Source organism: Megachile rotundata, chromosome 2 (genome assembly GCF_050947335.1).
Source record: "Megachile rotundata isolate GNS110a chromosome 2, iyMegRotu1, whole genome shotgun sequence".
NCBI classification, from domain to species: domain Eukaryota; kingdom Metazoa; phylum Arthropoda; class Insecta; order Hymenoptera; family Megachilidae; genus Megachile; species Megachile rotundata.
Window position 1 is genome coordinate 9,996,997 of NC_134984.1, and position 17,321 is coordinate 10,014,317.

At 33.5% G+C, this 17,321-nt stretch overlaps 2 protein-coding genes across 7 annotated transcripts in view; one reads left to right on the forward strand and one right to left on the reverse strand.

Moving 5' to 3' along the window:
* The window catches only part of oaf (BRICHOS-like domain-containing protein out at first), a 174,399-nt gene that overhangs the window by 22,506 nt on the left and 134,572 nt on the right, over positions 1-17,321 (forward strand). Inside the window, exon 5 of one of the 5 annotated variants that reach the window (XM_076528960.1) lies at positions 16,118-16,382. The exons of the other annotated variants lie outside the window; for them this stretch is intronic. Within the exon in view, the coding sequence (XP_076385075.1) occupies positions 16,118-16,167 (50 nt within the window). The 3' untranslated portion in view covers positions 16,168-16,382. Of the gene's footprint in view, positions 1-16,117; positions 16,383-17,321 lie in introns of those variants that run through there. 5 annotated transcript variants of the gene reach the window in all.
* Positions 1-17,321, reverse strand: part of LOC100876699 (Sox box protein 15) — a 129,386-nt gene that overhangs the window by 11,891 nt on the left and 100,174 nt on the right. The window lies entirely within an intron of this gene.

Genomic DNA, 17,321 nt, shown 5'->3' on the forward strand with positions numbered 1-17,321 from the left:
GAAGAGTTCAAGTTTTTTTACAGACCTTGGATTTGACAATATTATATACCATTTCGTTTCTTTTGTTTCAAGCTTCCACAGAGGGAAGTGATATTATGTACCATTTGGATGATATACTTGCACTGTTTAATTTAGCAAAGAGGAGAGTCAAGGTTCCTTCACAGATTTTTTATTTGACGGTGAGGTTTGCGACTTTGTTCCTTTGATATCAAGTTCTGATACAGAGAAGTACCATTACATTATTAGGATGATATACTTGCGTTGTTCAATTTTGAAATGAAATGAGTTAGGTTTCTTTGCTGATTTTGGATTTGATTATGTTATCTATGATCTTATCTTCCTTGATGTAGGTTTCGACAGAGAAGAGGAATAGTATTTATTACTTGAATGATATTGTATTTGTGTCATTTGACTTAGCAAAGAGACGAATCAAGGTTTCTTCAAAGATTTCTGATTTAACAATATTTCCTATTTCATCCCTTTTGTTCAAGGTTTTTACAGAAGCTTTACAAAGGCTGTACATATTAAATATTATTTAGATGATACATTTGAGTCGTTCGTTATAGCAAAAAGAAGAGTCAACGTTTCTTTACGAATTTCTGATTTGACGATGTTATTCGCGATTTTGTTCCTTTTATTTTAGATTATAATGGAGAAGAAGGATATTATGCATTATTTGGATGATTCTATAACGCAGAAAGTCAAGTTTTTGTAACAAATTTTTTATTTGACAATGTCATTTGTGATTCCGTTTGTGATTTTGTTTCTTCTATTTTTAGGTTATGATAGAGAGGCGCTACAATATGCATTATTTGGATGATCTACTTGAGTCATTCAATTTTGTAATACAAAAAATCAAGTTTTTGTCACAAATTTTTTACCTGACAATGTTATTTATGATTCCACTTGTGATTCTGTTCCTTTTGCATCAGGTTTCGATACAGGAAAAATACAATATTATTTAGATGATATAATACAACGCCAATTGATCTTGCAATCAGGGAAGTCCCGATTCCTCCATAGGTTTCTGATTTGACGATGTTATCTGTTTTGTTTCTTTTCTTGTAGGATTTGATACAGGAAAGATACTATAATATTATTTAGATGATATAATCACTTGCGTCGTTGGTTTCTGTAATAAAAGGAGTTCTTTTTCATAGATTCTTAATCTGACGGTGTTATCCAATTAAGATGTCGTCTCAGATTTTTTATTTGATGATAATTCTTTTGCTTCCTATTTCATATTTCTATGAAAGGAATGCATGTTATGTGTTATTTGGATACCGATTTTCATCAGTTAATTTCGCAATGAAGAGCTCAGGTTTCTTCAGGGATTTTTATTTTCACAGTTTATTCCTTGACGATGTTATTTATGATTTTGCTGTTTTTATTTTAGGTTTTGATAAAGGGAGAGTGTATCATGTATCGTTTGGATGGAAAAGTACTTGCGTCGGACAATTTTATTATAAAGAGTCAATACGTCCTTAAAAATATTTTATTTGACTGTGCTGTTTACGATTTTGCTTTTTCGTTTTAACTTTCGATAAAGGTATGTTATGAATTACTAGGAGGTTGGTGTATCAGCATACTTCTATTTCGTAACTATAAGATTAAAGTTTCTTTAGAAATCTTTTATTGGATAGTTTATTTGCTGATTGTGTTTTATTTACTATTCCGTTTCTTTTTATTTGAAATTTTAATTAAGGGAAAATGGTATTATGTGTCGTTTAGACACTAAAGTGCTAACGTGGTTTGATTTCATCTAATTCGATTTTCAAAAAGTGTCACGGTTTCTTCTGAGATTTTTTATTTGACGGCTTATTTCGTGACGTGACTATTTTTAACTTCTAGGAATCTAGGAATTTAGAAATTTGATAATTTTTTGATATTCGAAATTCAGATATTTGGAGATTTGGAAATTTAGGTAGTCAATTCAGAAATTCACAAGTTAAGCCACTTCAAAAGATATAATTCAGAAATCTAGAATTCGAAAGTTTTCAAAAGTGACGTATTGTAAATTTTCTAGCTGCATAATTTTCTACTATGAAAATTTGAAAATTCGCAAAACTAGTCCACTAGCGAATATATAAATTTAAAAATCTGACACTCATTATAATCTCTCATTATAAACATAATAAAATTTTAACCAATCCCTTCTCCCAACATAAATACCAAAATACCACCATCCCCAAACAGTATCTTAAAAGTTAAATCTTAAACATCGCCCCAATGTACACATCAGTATGCGACATACGGCAATACATGAAGTGCGAAGTGAATTTCGGTGCCGACGAAAGAACTGAAAAAAGAAGAAACCGCAAGTTTTATTCTCTTTGCACCCCCGTGGTCTGTCTTCGTCCATTTGCTTCCGCGTGTTTCACCGAAAGAGTGAAATCATCGTTCGAAAGCGTGTACAGTCAACGGCAAATCTGTTCTCCCCTAGCAAAAGTATGATGAACAAACAAAAACAGAAATTCAAAGATTCCCAATCATTTTTAGGGACTTTTGAGAATTTATAAATTTACAAATGGGTTAAAAATTTGAGAATGTTGAAATATGGCGAATGCGAGATTCGTTAAAATCGATAAAAATCTAGGGATTTTGGAAGGTAGAAAGTTTGGAAACCAGAGATTTTGCGATCTAGGGATTTTGGGATCACGAAATTTGAGGGATTATAGGGATTTTGGGATCTGGAGATTTTAGAGATTTTGGAATCTAGAAATTTTAGGAATTTTGGGATCTAGAAATTTTAGGGATTTTGGGATCAAGGGATTTTAGGGTTTTTGGCATCTAGAGATTTTGGAATCTAGGGATTTTGCGATCTAGAGATTTTGGGGTCTGGGGATTTTGGAATCTAGAGATTTTGGAGATTTCGGGATTTAGAGATTTTAGGGATTTTGGGATCTCGAGATTTTGGGAATTAGAGATTTTGGGATCTCGAGATTTTGGGGACTAGGGATTTTGGGATCTACAGATTTTGGGGTCCAGGGATTTTGGAATTTTTGAGATATGGGGATTTTGAAATATAGAAATCTTGGAATTCATAGTTCTACTTTTCTATATTTATATACAATTATATTATTCAATTATAGTACTTCTAGATCTAGGGACATCGGAATCTAAGAATAGCAAGTATATTGGAGGTCTAAAACTTCAAAAATTCTTGAGAACAAAATTTGAAAATTTAATAATTTACGAAACTAAAAACTTGATTCATAAACTATAAAATCTTAAGTTGCCAAATCATCAGTGTATCGTTCATGATGGTATCAGCCATTAGTGTATTTCCGATCAGCCAACAGTGTACCTTTGATTAGCCATATATCTCCGAATCTCGAAGTCGCTTTTGCAAATCTTCAAGAATCCCCAGAAATAAACGGGTGGAAGGCATTTCCCTAGAGGGAAGATTTGGTGTCGAGTGTACGAAAAGGCCGAACAACCGCAGAAGAAGGAAAGGGCAAGAGACGGCGCCTGGATACTTTTTGGCTAACAATAAGTAAACTTAATTTAATATTCCTGGGCGCGCTCCGCGGTGAGCTAGCCGGCAGTGATTCATCATCACACCCGCGCACTGCTTCTCACCATGACGTCCTCGTTAAGTATTCTAATGGTTGCCGTGTACCTCTAATTTACTCTGTTCTCGGCCCTAGTCAGACGACTTCATTAATTTCAATGTTTCGGTCGGAAGCAGACCGCGTTCGAATCGGAAACACACGGACCCTCGTTCAATTAGGCCTACCATTGTCTAGTTTTATTCCGACTTTTTACTTGTAATCTGACAGTTCGGTGCATGATTGGATGTTCTTAAATATTTCTGAATTAATATTAGTAGATCGGGTACCTTACACGAATTCGAAGGTGTACTTCAAATTTGAAGTACCTCATATACACTACCGTCCATAAGTATCCGGACACTTGGTTTCGTTACATAAAACACAGTTGAACTTTGTGCGAAAGGTACTTAGGGTTATCATATCATTTGTAATAATTATTATTATCCTTTTTGAGGTGTCATAACGTAATAGAATTAATTTTTAAGTACAAATTATACAATGAAAGTGCGGAAGTAAAATTCATGTCCAGAAGTACAAAGTCCAAATTTGTGAATCTAATGAAACGCTTTCGATTCTAAAAAAAATTTTAATTTCTACTGTGTTTCATTTCTATGGTGCAGAACGTATTCAGTGGGTTCTTCGATATGTTTCAAGCGTTTGTAAACTGTTAGTAATTGTTTAGGTTCCCTCAATGGAGATAAGAATGGAAGTAACGCTACGCACTCGACAGTTTCGGTTTAGTTCGTCTGTAGCTTCTTTTCCATCGAGATATGAGTTCCAAACGAGAATTATCAATGGAAAAACGTTCCAGTATTCTGACCTTCGCAGAAAAAAAAATCGATTTTAGTTACTGTTGCAGATACTTGAATAGCTTTCATGCAACGCGAATGCATATTTCGCTGGTGTCCGGATACTTATGGACGGTAGTGTATGTACACATGATGTATCGAACAATATGTAGAGATTTTATCGTCGCCTCAGATGGTTCAACGTATTCGAAACTATCGAAAATAATGCTAAACACGATTATTCTTCATTTGACGAGGACTAAATACGGTGACCATCAAGTGTATCGTTAACGACGAGTTATAGAGCTTCCAACATGCTACTAGTCAAAAATTATTAGTAGTCAAAAATGATACCAAAACAGAGTTTGCTGGATTCGACGACGATCGACGTCGATGATGACAGCTTCTGTCTTTAGGTTGTCGCTATAATCTACGTATACACCAAATTCAGGGTATCACCTTCAAAATTTCAAGACAAAAGAACAAAAATAGTGGTACAAATAAAGAAACTGACAAATGAATAAATGTAGAATGAGTTGTCTCAGAAGTGTCACTGCAACTGTTAAATCATTGTTACATGATGGTTACCAGGTTGAAATGAAGCAACATATTTTTGAATGTTCATAAGCAATAATAAAACAATAATAAAGAAATATTTTTGATTATAGTTAAGAGATTCAGTGTACGGTAGTCAAGAAATGTAAATTTTTGAAAAAAGTTTTTTGAAGAAGCTGTCAATTATTTTCTGCTTTCAATTTTGATAAAATTTACAGGTTGTAAAATATCAGGTACGGAGTATTCTACAAAAATGTCTAATATCACAGAATTCTAAATTCTCCAGTTGCTTAATGTTGAAAATCTTAAATGTTCAAATCTAGAAATTTGTACATTTGAAAATTTTAAATCTTCAAATTGTTAAATTTCTATATTCCCCAATTATGAAAGAAAAAAATAACTATTACCATGTATTTTACGTGTTAAATGAAGCAATTAGTTCTAACAGTACATTTTGTAATAAACAAATGAAAAGGAAAATTGCATTTATTACAGCAATATTATAAATAAAAAATTGGTAAAAATAATAAATGAAATATATACAGGATAAATGCGTGAGATTTCTCGATGCTATAATATAAGATGTTAATGTATGCAATGCATAACAAAAATAATTTATTCAAATTATTATAATAGATGCGATATAATTAAAATAAATTAAGGTAAATGTACCCATTAGCGATCATGTCGCCCATTAATAATTAACTGCTAATTTAATTTCATTAAGAATGAAAAGTAGAATAATCTTTTAAATACAACTTTTATAAAATTGAAATTATAAGTATTTTATTTATTATTTTGATTATTTTTATATTAAGGTGAATAAATGTGATGTAGATTAAGAAAACAAATTCATTCAAAATTCAGACAAATTCAAAACAAACAAAATAGATATTATAGATGTAATTTATTATTAAATAGATAGAAAATTAAATAGATGTTATTAAGTAGATAAACACTTAAAGTCAGTTTGAGTTTTTAATTGACTGAAGTCAATTTAGAAAAATGTGTACGTTTATATGGTTACTTATTAAATTTAATCTAAAATATATAATTAATCGTGAAATGATTAGAGAAAGTAACTTTTTATGTATTACACAAAATTGGTTGATTTTCTTTTTGTATTACACAAAATTGGTCAATTAGTAATCTATCAAAACGACATTAGATCAAATGTAATTAAATTAGACTGTGTATATATTGTATTTTATATTATATTGAATTATACATATTTTATTTTGTACTTTACACATCAATTATAATGTTCATTATACTACATATCATATCACATTATACATATATATAATTATACTGTATTATTCTACGTTACAGTACATTACACATCCCTTATTTTGTGTATTATATTATATTATACATATATGACATTGCATTATGCATATATTATACTATATATTATACGACATTATACATTAAATTACAGTATACATCACATTGTACATTACATCACATTACACATGTAAACACGTATATCACAATATATATGCACATCATATACATTATATTACATTATTACAATTTTTTTATTCTACATAACATTACTATACACATATGATCACAGCACCCATATTTTTATTGTATTATTTCAAAAGAATCCACAATTATTCGAACACCCAGTACGCAAGATTCAGTGTTGCTCAACAAAGATTCATAATAATCCGCGCATGATCTGTTAACACGCTTAAGTTCATTAAAATATAAGTTCACTGTTCCGTAAGTACTGCTCGTCATTTCTTCATCGATTGTTCCCGTGGTCCCCCGAATAAACCGACAACATAACACGAGCATAAAATTCATCCTACACGAGGCGTATTCATTAAAAACACGGTCCATTGAGCAAGCACGCGACACGCAAATGTATGCAAAACACATGCGGGTCAGAATAAGTCGATCAGCAGCGAGCATACTTCGGAAATCTCATTTGAACCGATGCTAATGGGCCGGCCTTATCCGCGCCGCCTAATCTGCCCCCTTATTCGCTCTCGTGTGCACAACAGCGAGCAGCGAATTCCTCGAACCGTGATAAATTAACGCCAGCAGAGATCGCGACAAATTACAGGCCGACGTTGCCTTCCTCGGCATCTAAGCTCGTGCCAAAATGTCTTTTTGCATCTGTCAGCCGGGCCGGATCGTTGACATTTTTCTCCCGCTGAAAGCTCTATGGCGGCTAATTAACGATTCCACGGTGATTTACAGTACGCGTGGACGTCTCGGCTAATTCACGACAGCTCGATCGACGATTAAGCAGCGTTTCCACGCGTGCATATTGCAGCCGATCACCTCGAGAAACGAAAGCACTCCGGGAATTTCGTTGTGCTCCTGTGGACGTGGCATCTGCGGCACGTGACATTTCCAGAATCGAGCGAGAAACTTCTCAGTCGGCATTTAGAATACCGTGCGGAGAATCAGTTAACGCTCACATCGGCTCCCTTTTTTGCCATCGATTTTCACGCGATAAATCTCGATACGCTTCTAGAGATCGCGGCCCATCGGACTCAGCTTGGCCGAACCCTTCGGTTACCGAAAGGCCAATAGATTAGATTGTTGCATATCAAACGATTTCGAAACGGAGAAAGTCCGATTTGATGACAACGGTGTTATGAAATAGCACCTGTGCATATCAGTGCAAAGATTTAGGTTCCAGCAACATTATTTGGTTTCTTTTCACATTTGACTTACGGTAATACATTTTAGGTACTAGAGAGTGATTTCTGGATTGTTGCAAACGGAGGATCATATTGCATCAAACGAAGAATTTCCAAATGGAGAAAATTATATTTGATGACAACGGTATTATGAAACCTGTGCATATTAATTTGAAGTTCAGGTTCGAGTAATATTATTTTGTTCATTGTGGACCTCTGTTCACATTTCAATTGCAATAATACATTTTAGGTACTAAAAAGTAATTTCTAGATTTTTGCATATCAGACAGAAGGTTTCGAACCGTGGAAAGTCAGATTTGATGACGACGGTATTGTGAAATATCACTTGGGCATATCAATTTGAAGGTTCAGGGTCGAGCGAAATTATTGGGTCCATCGCAAACTTCTATTCGCATTTAAATTGTAAAATAATATATTTTTGGTACTAGAGAATGATTTTTAGATTGTTGCATATCAAAAGGAGGATTTTGAAACGTAGAAAGTCAAATTTGATGACAACGTATTGTGAAACCTGTGCATATCAGTTTGAAGGTTAGGTTTGAACGAAATTATTTCCATCGCAACCCTCTGTCCATATTTAAAAATATGGAGCAAGAAAATAATACATTTTCGGTGGATTTATTAATATTTAGAGAATAATATAATTTCGATCTTAATAATATTTTAAAAGAGTAATAATATTTGGATTTTATTTCTATTGTGAAGAATTTTTGGGAACGAAAATCTTCAGCAGTGTTATTATCGCTCTTAGGATAGAATTTTCTACCAAATCTAATATTTTATTATTTTATGAATAATGTAGTCATTATGGAATTTTTTATAATAGTACAGAATTTATTTAATGATATGATTATTTCATTAGTAGGCCAAACTTATTAGGCAATGTAATACATTTTTTCGTTCGTGCATGATCAGCATTACGTTCTTTCGCCGCACCCTATATACAGAGAAAATAACATGAATGCGTAAGTACACTCGAATGCAACATACACTTTCCTTGTATAAAGAAAAATAATTGAATAAACTGGATAACTTTTTAGATTTCAAATTACCATGTTATTAAATTTGCAAAAGTCTTTAAATTTCCAAAGAATCAAATTACTAAATTTTCAATTCTACAAATCTGCAAATTTGAAAATTTCCAAATTTCTAAATTTCCAACATTTCTAATCGTCAAATTCATAAATTTTCTAAATTCTCAAATTTCTAACTTTTCAAGTTTTCAATTTTAAAAATTTTTGAAGTACTAAATTTCCAAAATACTCAATATATAAATTTGCAAGTAACCAATTCTCAGATTACTTAATTTGCAAATGACCAATTTCAACATTATTAAATTTGCCAAAGACCAATTCCCACATTACTAAATTTTCAAATTGGAAAATTTTTTCATTTCCAAATTCTAGAGACCTTGAGTTCTCAAACTCTCAAACTTCCATTTTTCCTCATTCATAAATAATGCAAATACCGAAACTGTCTAAAGTCCAGAATTACACAGATTTTTATTTTCCTTATAGATGTCAGATTTGAATAGTGAACTTCACAGGTCTTCTAAATTGTCAAATTTCGAAATCTGCAAATCAGCAAATCTCCAAACTTTCTTACCAAATTTCTACATTTTTGATTTTTAAATTTAAAAGTTTGCAACTCTGCAATTCTCACATTACTGTATTTCTAAAAATTCAAATTCGCAAATGTCCAAACCTTCTTATCAAATTTCTACATTTTTAATTTTCAAATTTAGAAATTTGCAACTCAGCAATTCTCACATTACTGTATTTCTAAATTTGCAAATTTGCAAATGTTCAAACCTTCTTATCAAATTTCTACATTTTTAATTTTCAAATTTAAAAGTTTGCAACTCTGCAATTCTCACATTACTGTATTTCTAAATTTTCAAATTTGCAAATGTCCAATTTTCAAACTCCCAAATCTCATCCCTTCCAAATACTCGAATCTCCCACCTTCATAACTCCCCAAAATTCAACCACTAAAATTCCCAATTCCTTAATTCCAACCAATTCCCCAATTCCTTAATTTGCCAATTCCCCAATTCCCAAATTCCCAAATTCCCAAATTCCCAAATTCCCCAATTCCTCAATTCGTACATTCTCCACTTCCAAAAATCCCCAATTCCAAGATCATCCAATTCCATAATTTCCCAATTTCCCAATTCCCCAATTCCCCAATTCCCAAATTCCCCAATTTCCCAATTCCCAAATTCCCAAATTCGTACATTCTCCACTTCCAAAAATCTCCAATTCCATAATTCCCCAATTTCCCAATTCCCCAATTCCCCAATTCCCCAATTCCCCAATTCCCAAATTCCCAAATTCGTACATTCTCCAATTCCATAATTCCCCAATTTCCCAATTCCCCAATTCCCCAATTCCCCAATTCCCCAATTCCCAAATTCCCCAATTCCCAAATTCCCAAATTCCTATATTTTCCACTTCAAAAATTCCCCAATTTCAAGATTGTCCAAATCCCCAAATCCAAAATTCCTAAGATAACCCCCAACTTCGAAATTCCCAAATTCATCTGCCCAATGTAAGCCAGATTTGCTGGTGACTGTACGCGCACGTGTTGCAGTTGGCGCGCGTGCACGTGTGCGTGACCAAGCGGTACGCCAGCACAACGAAGGCTAAACACCGACACGACAGGACACGGGGCCACAACACACGACGCCAACGGAGATGAGATACATCACGAGACGGGAGACGTATTATTAATGGTGACAGTGGGCGACCCAGGTTGGGCGGGGTGCACGATGCGGTCCCACCGATGTGGGCCCAGCTTTCGACCTCTTCCTCTCCTTCTTATTCCTTTCATTCCTTCTCTCTCTCTCTAAATCCTTGCTCTTCTTTCTTCTGCTGCCTATATTAACTATTACACACCACGCGGACACGCTGTATCCTGAGGTAAATGAGCGGATTTTCTGCCTCGTAATCGTCCCTCGTCTCTCATTCGATTGAAACGATTCGGGACAGCCATTTCGGCGTTTAGTAATCGGTCGCTCGTAGATCGGATCGGATTATCGGGTATACTTAACGGAACTACGAAATATGTCCTAGGATTTCGACCACGCTTTCTACGGGGAATAAGGAATGAAGTTTTTAGGAGGTGTCTTGTTCGGAATGGATTTAAGGATGTTACATATTCAGAGAGGATAATGAAGTGGAAGCATAATTGATTGGGAGTGTATTGGGGCAGAGTACTGGCAAATTTGGAAGGATTGTGGCATGTCATAAATTCAGGAATTTTGGATGAGTATGTCATGTGGCTGATAATTTGAAAGTGTGGAGATTTGGGAATTTAGAAATTTGATAATGTGGAGATTTAGTCAATTTTGTATTTGAGAATTTGAAGGTTTGGGGATTTAGAAATTTGAGGATTTTATTATATTAAAATTCCCCAATTCTTAAATTGCCATATTCTCAAATGTCCAAATCACCAAAAATCCAAATTACCAGATGATAAAATTTCCAAATACTAAGATTTCCCAATTCCCAAAATGTTAAAATCACCAAATGCTGAATTTCCAAATACTAAAATTCTCCTAATTCCCCAGCTCCCCAATTCCCAAGTTCTCAATTCTCAAATTCCCCCATTCCCAAATTCTCCAAATCTAAAATTCCTTAATTCCAAGATTTTCCAATTCTCCAATTCTCTAATTCCCCAATTCTCTAATTTCCTAATTCCCCAATTCTCTAATTCCCAATACACCAAATCCCTATTTCTCTAATTTCCCAATTCCCCAATTCTCCAATTCTCTAATTTCCCAATTCCTCAATTCCAAGATTATCCAATTCCCAAATTCTTCAATTCCCCAAGTCTCCAATTCCACAATTTTCCAATTCCCAAATTCTCAAATTCCACAATTCTCCAATTCCCACATTCTTTAATTCCCAAATTCTCCAGTTCCAAATTCTGCAATTCCCAAATTGTGCAATTCCCCAATTCTCTGATTTCCCAATTTGCTAATTCCCCAATTTCAAGATTCTCCAATTCCCAAAATCTCCAATTCCCCAAGTCTCCAATTTCACAATTCTCCAATTCCCACATTCTTCAATTCCCAAATTCTCCAATTCCACAATTCTCCAATTCCCACATTCTTTAATTCCCAAATTCTCCAGTTCCAAATTCTGCAATTCCCAAATTGAGCAATTCCCCAATTCTCTGATTTCCCAATTTGCTTATTCCCCAATTTCAAGATTCTCCAATCCCCAAATTCTCCAATTCCCCAATTCTTCAATTCCCAAATTCTCCAATTCCAAAATTCTCCAATTCCCAAATTCCATAATTCTGCAATTCCCCAATTCTCTAATTCCCCAATTCCCCAATTCCAAAATTCCCCAATTCCAAGATTCTTCAATTCCCAAATTCCCCAACTCCCTAATTTCCCAATTCCCCAATTCCAAAGTTTCCTTATTCCCAAATTCCCAAATTCCCAAATTCCCAATTACCTAATTACCTAATTCCCAAATTCCCCAATTCCCCAATTCCCAAACCAAAAATCTGCAAATCACCATAAAACCTCTCCACTCCCACAAACAAATGCATCATAATCATTACCACAATCTTCCATCTCCAGCAAATGATAGAACCACTTTCCCCTATATCGCCGCTTTCCACACATCGTCATTTTCCCTAGTAAAACCTACCATGCCCTATACATTGTACCTCGACATTATTACTGGAATCAAGTTTTAAAACTGTTGTATATGTATAACCTCTCTCTATAATTTGCTCTTCCTCACCTCTTCTTTCTGTCACACCTTTCTCATAAACTATATCTTATTTTGTCCCTCGTGTAACTTCGCCGATATTATCGTCCCGCTCTCTGGTTGCCAATAACACACGTTCGTGCGGTTTTGTGCGAGTGTGTCGTTGCGTGCAGGTACTCGTGCTGGCACACCCACACGTGTTTTGAGAGGGGTTGTGCTAGCGAGGATGTTACGATGCACACGCACGTCTCACATGCAGCCGCGACGATCACGACGACACGTGCCTCTCAACTTTGACAGTTACTTTTAGGACGTAGACGTCAGATTTACGCCAACTTACTCGGAATATGAATCCATTTGTGTGTACATAGGGTGAAGTATGTTACGTAGAGTGGTTTGCAAAGCAATTTTGCATATGACTTGTTTGGAAGCATCATTGCATAATTGAAGAATATTGGAGAGTATTCGATAAAAAATGGGGGTTACTGTTAAATTATTAATCAATTTAGCTTGTGGCGACATCTTACAGTACTAAAAATGTACGATGTTAAAAACAAAATAATTGAAAAATGTACTTCCTTCTTGTTGATATAATGTAAAGGTTCGCGATGTAATTGGTATGATAAAGTAATCCATGAATTAATAATTAATCTTAAAGTTAAAATGTGTATTGTTTATGTTCAATATTAAATAATTAGATGATATTTAGAAGTGTATTATTAGTTTTTTATTTTCTCTAATCCTGATTATTTAACAGTTACTATTTAAGAAACTGAAGATGAGGTTCGTGTGACCTTCAAATGAGCAATCAAGGTTACTTTGTTGCCATTTTATGTCCTCTTTGATATCCGAGAAAATAAATATTGTAATTCTTATAAATTTATACATTTATTTACAAATTTTTAAATACTGAAATTCTTAAGTTCTCAAATTTCTGAATAACGCAATGTCTTAGTTGCTAAATATCCGAACATCTAATCTCCCTAAATTCCCAATTCCACAATTACCTAATTCTCTGATTCCTAAATTCTCAAATTCCTTAGTTCCCCAATTCCCTAGTTCCCAAATTCCGAAGTTCCCAAATTACGAAATATTCAAATTCCAGAATTCTTAAATTCTCCAATTCTTTAGCTCCCCACTTCCCAAGTTCCTAATTCCCCAGCTCCCCAATTCCCAAGTTTCCAATTCTCAAATCCACCAATTCCCCAATTCCCTAATTCCTCAATTACCTAATTCTTCAATTCCCAAATTCCCCAATTCCATAATTCCCCAATTACGCAATTCCCCAATTTATTAAATCTTCACTTCCCCAATTCTCCAATTTCCCAATTCCCAAATTCCCCAATTCCCAAATTCCCCAATTACCCAATTCCTCAATTCCCAAATTCCCCAATTCCCCAATTCCACAATTCTACAATTCCCCAATTCCACAATTCTACAATTTCACAATTCCCTAATTCCTCAATTCACCAATTCCTTAATTCCCAAATTTCCATATTTACCTGTTCCCCAATTCCCCAATTCCACAATTTCACAATTTCACAATTCCTCAATTTCCTAATTTACCAATTCCCCAATTCCCAACTTTCCATATTTCAAAGTTTGCCAATTCCCCAGTTTCCGAATTCCCCGATTCCCCAATTGCACACTTCCCCAATTCCCAAATTCCCGAATTTCTATATTTTGTAGCTCCTCAATTCTCCAATTCCCCAACTCTTTGACTTGCCAATTTCCCAATTCTCAAATTCCCAAATTTCCATATTTACTAGCTCCTCAATTTCCTCGTTTGCCAATTCCTCAATTCCCCAACTCCCCAACTCCCCAATTCCCACATTCCCAAATCCTACAATTTCCAACTTAAAAATTTATTGAATTCACAATACCAAACATCATCCACAACAACCAAATATTCAATCCAACCTTACCTAACACCCCAACTAACCTAAAATCATTCCTCGATTGTCAAATCCAAAAATACCCAAAATGAAAAACAAATTCAACACTCGTTATTCTAAATTTCCTCATTCAAAGATTCGCTCTGTTCATTTTATATTCCCGTAACAGCCACCTATATATCGCTTTTGCATTTCCTCTCGTTGGTATGCCTGGTACAAATTGTCCCCAGACTCTAACGGTCCGGAAGACATGGCAATACACGGTCCAAGATGGACGACTAATACGTGGTTTCACGTTTAGAAAGTGCAATTGGTTGTCACGGTAGTCGATTACGATCGTATCGGCACCTCAGAATCCATTGGGTAGGTTGTCGTGGAGCAAAATGCGAGTGGAACAGAGCTGAGACATTGGACCGACATGTTGGTAACCCCGAGACGTCCTATTGCTCAATGGCACACGCTTAAACATTCCGAGAACTATGACAACAAAGAGTAAATTCATTTCGAAATTGCGCAGGTTATGGTAATATTGAATGTTTCTTGGTAATGTTAAGGTGTTACGGTGAGATCACGTCTGGCTGTTATGAGATTGAATGGATTCTTTTGAATCTTGGAATGAACTTTGACAGATTTAAGGAAATTGGTATAGCGAAAGTAGTATAAAGTAGTGTGAGCAAATTTAGAAAAGTTAGTATGAGCAAATATAGTAAAGTTATGGGAATATAGGAAAATTGAGGTAAGTTGTTTTAGATGAATTTATTAAAATTATACATGACTTTATTTGTGTAAAATAAATTTAGAAGTGATATATTGAGAAGTAATTATACTGGGGATGTTTATGCAGTTAATACTATTTCTACCGCCATTTTGTGTACACCTATTTCGACCAAAAGATTCTTTTGACACCTTTTCGTTTCAATACAAATAATTGCCAAAACTATTGAAATTTCAAATTATCAGTTACATGTAGATAATTTGAGGAATATATTTATTGATACATTGATTTTATTAGAGATTATTTAATCAGGTTGTAAATTCTAGCTTAATTCATCAATCTACAAAATATAAATATGGCGGTGTAAAATGCAACATGGTGGGAAATAAGCGAATATCAAAGTTATGCCGCAACTCCTGTATTTTCCGTTACAACTGAAATCGGGATTCTAATTTGATTATAATTGATATGCTGCAAAATGATGCTGATATTTATATGTAAAACAGTTTAAAATTGTGCACTGTCATGAAATCCTTAAGGTATCAAAAAATCTCATGACAGAAATAAGTATACCGGGTGCATATTATTAGATCTAGGATCAGCTGGAAGAAAATGATATCGCGGATTTAATTTAACAACTATTGTATGAAAAGTAAGGAGATTAATTCTGGAGAAATGATTCAACTTAGAGAATAATTTTGAGTTAAAATTTGAAAGGTGTCTTTTGACACTTCTTGGTAGAAATGGTGTTAAGATTATAAGATCTGAGAATTGTAGTTATGTCTGCAAAGTGTACGCAGAGATCCTATAAATGACGTGATTCTCATATGTCTTGCAAACTTTAATAGAAGAAATGCTATATATTTGTGATACCATTGATAATTTTTAATATCGAAATCTGATGAAAGTATATCGAACTTATTAACCTTAATATCTTATAGATTAATCTGCTGTTTTTCGCTCAGTTGAAAATTGTTGTCCAAACCTCCAAATTCCCAAATTTCCAAGTCTGACTCCCAACTATTGAAATGATCAATTTCCCAAATTTTCATATTTTAAAATCTCTAAATTTCAAATTACTATCCGACAATATCTGAATTACTCAAACTGTCAAATTACTAAATTTACAAATCCCTTAATGATTTACTTAATTAAATTTTCAATTGTTCCACTTTTCTCTTGTACCTTCCTCTTTATAGAACACAATGATGTTTGCTACTTCAGTTCTGAGACACCCTATACAAAATGAAGCAGTTGCTTGAAGAAATAAGGCCACTATAAAAGTCCTCACTTCAAGAATTCCTTCAGTATGATGGAAAGCATGCTTTGGAAATGTCAAGCGATTATGAACGACAATGGCAACACTTCACATTAATACATCTGTGTCGTAAATTTAGATATAATAAACACTTTCTGTAATTTATACGGTGCTTAAGTAAATAAAACAACCGAACCTATGTTTAACTCGCACGAACTATATAAAGGATGGTCCACAACATGGCTCCTAAAATAATTTCTGAAATATGAAATTGTGAGAGTATGTTTAGGTAAAGATGCACTTAACCTTTTCACTTTCGAATTATTTTGTGGTCATTATAGTAATTGCAGTATGAAGTACAATATTTAGTAATTACGAAATCATTAATTTACTAGTAACGAAATGATTTCATAGTTTTCATCTAGTGATTTCACTATATTTTTCATTTAGTGATTTCAAAAAATAATTTTTCTGTTTCTATTCTTATTTCTATTCTTACACTGTGTTTCTATTTTACTGATCAATAATTTTAGTATATATAAATGGTTTAACATTATAAATACGTTTTATGCCATTTTCTATTAATAGAAGGATAAATACTCTTTACAAAATATTTGGATGTATTATGTTATACACACACATACATATTATACATTTACATACATAACTGCATACATGTAAACGGATTTCTAAAAATATTAAAATTTATGTGTAATATTTTATTTATATTTTTTATAACATATAGTACAATCATTCTGTTCAATATTGTAATATAATATTATTTTATACATATGCCCCCAATTTACTAATTTTATGAAAAAGATAAAAATATAACAAAAAATAGTAAAGCAATAATAAAGTTTATCATAAAAATAATAATAATGATAACAATAATAATAGCATTTTCTTCAGTATTAAACTTACAATTAATATGCCTACAGTGAGAATGAAATTGTAGTAAAAAATAGCAATAATAGCATTTTATCTAGTAATACCAAATATCTACTCATGTGACCATAACAAGAACAAAAGAGTTAAAACAATATTCGCAATTGAAGTGAATTTTCTATCAACTCATACTGTTTATCAAACAGTAAAACATCATATCAAAACATACTTCCATATTTTTTTATCGAATTGGTATT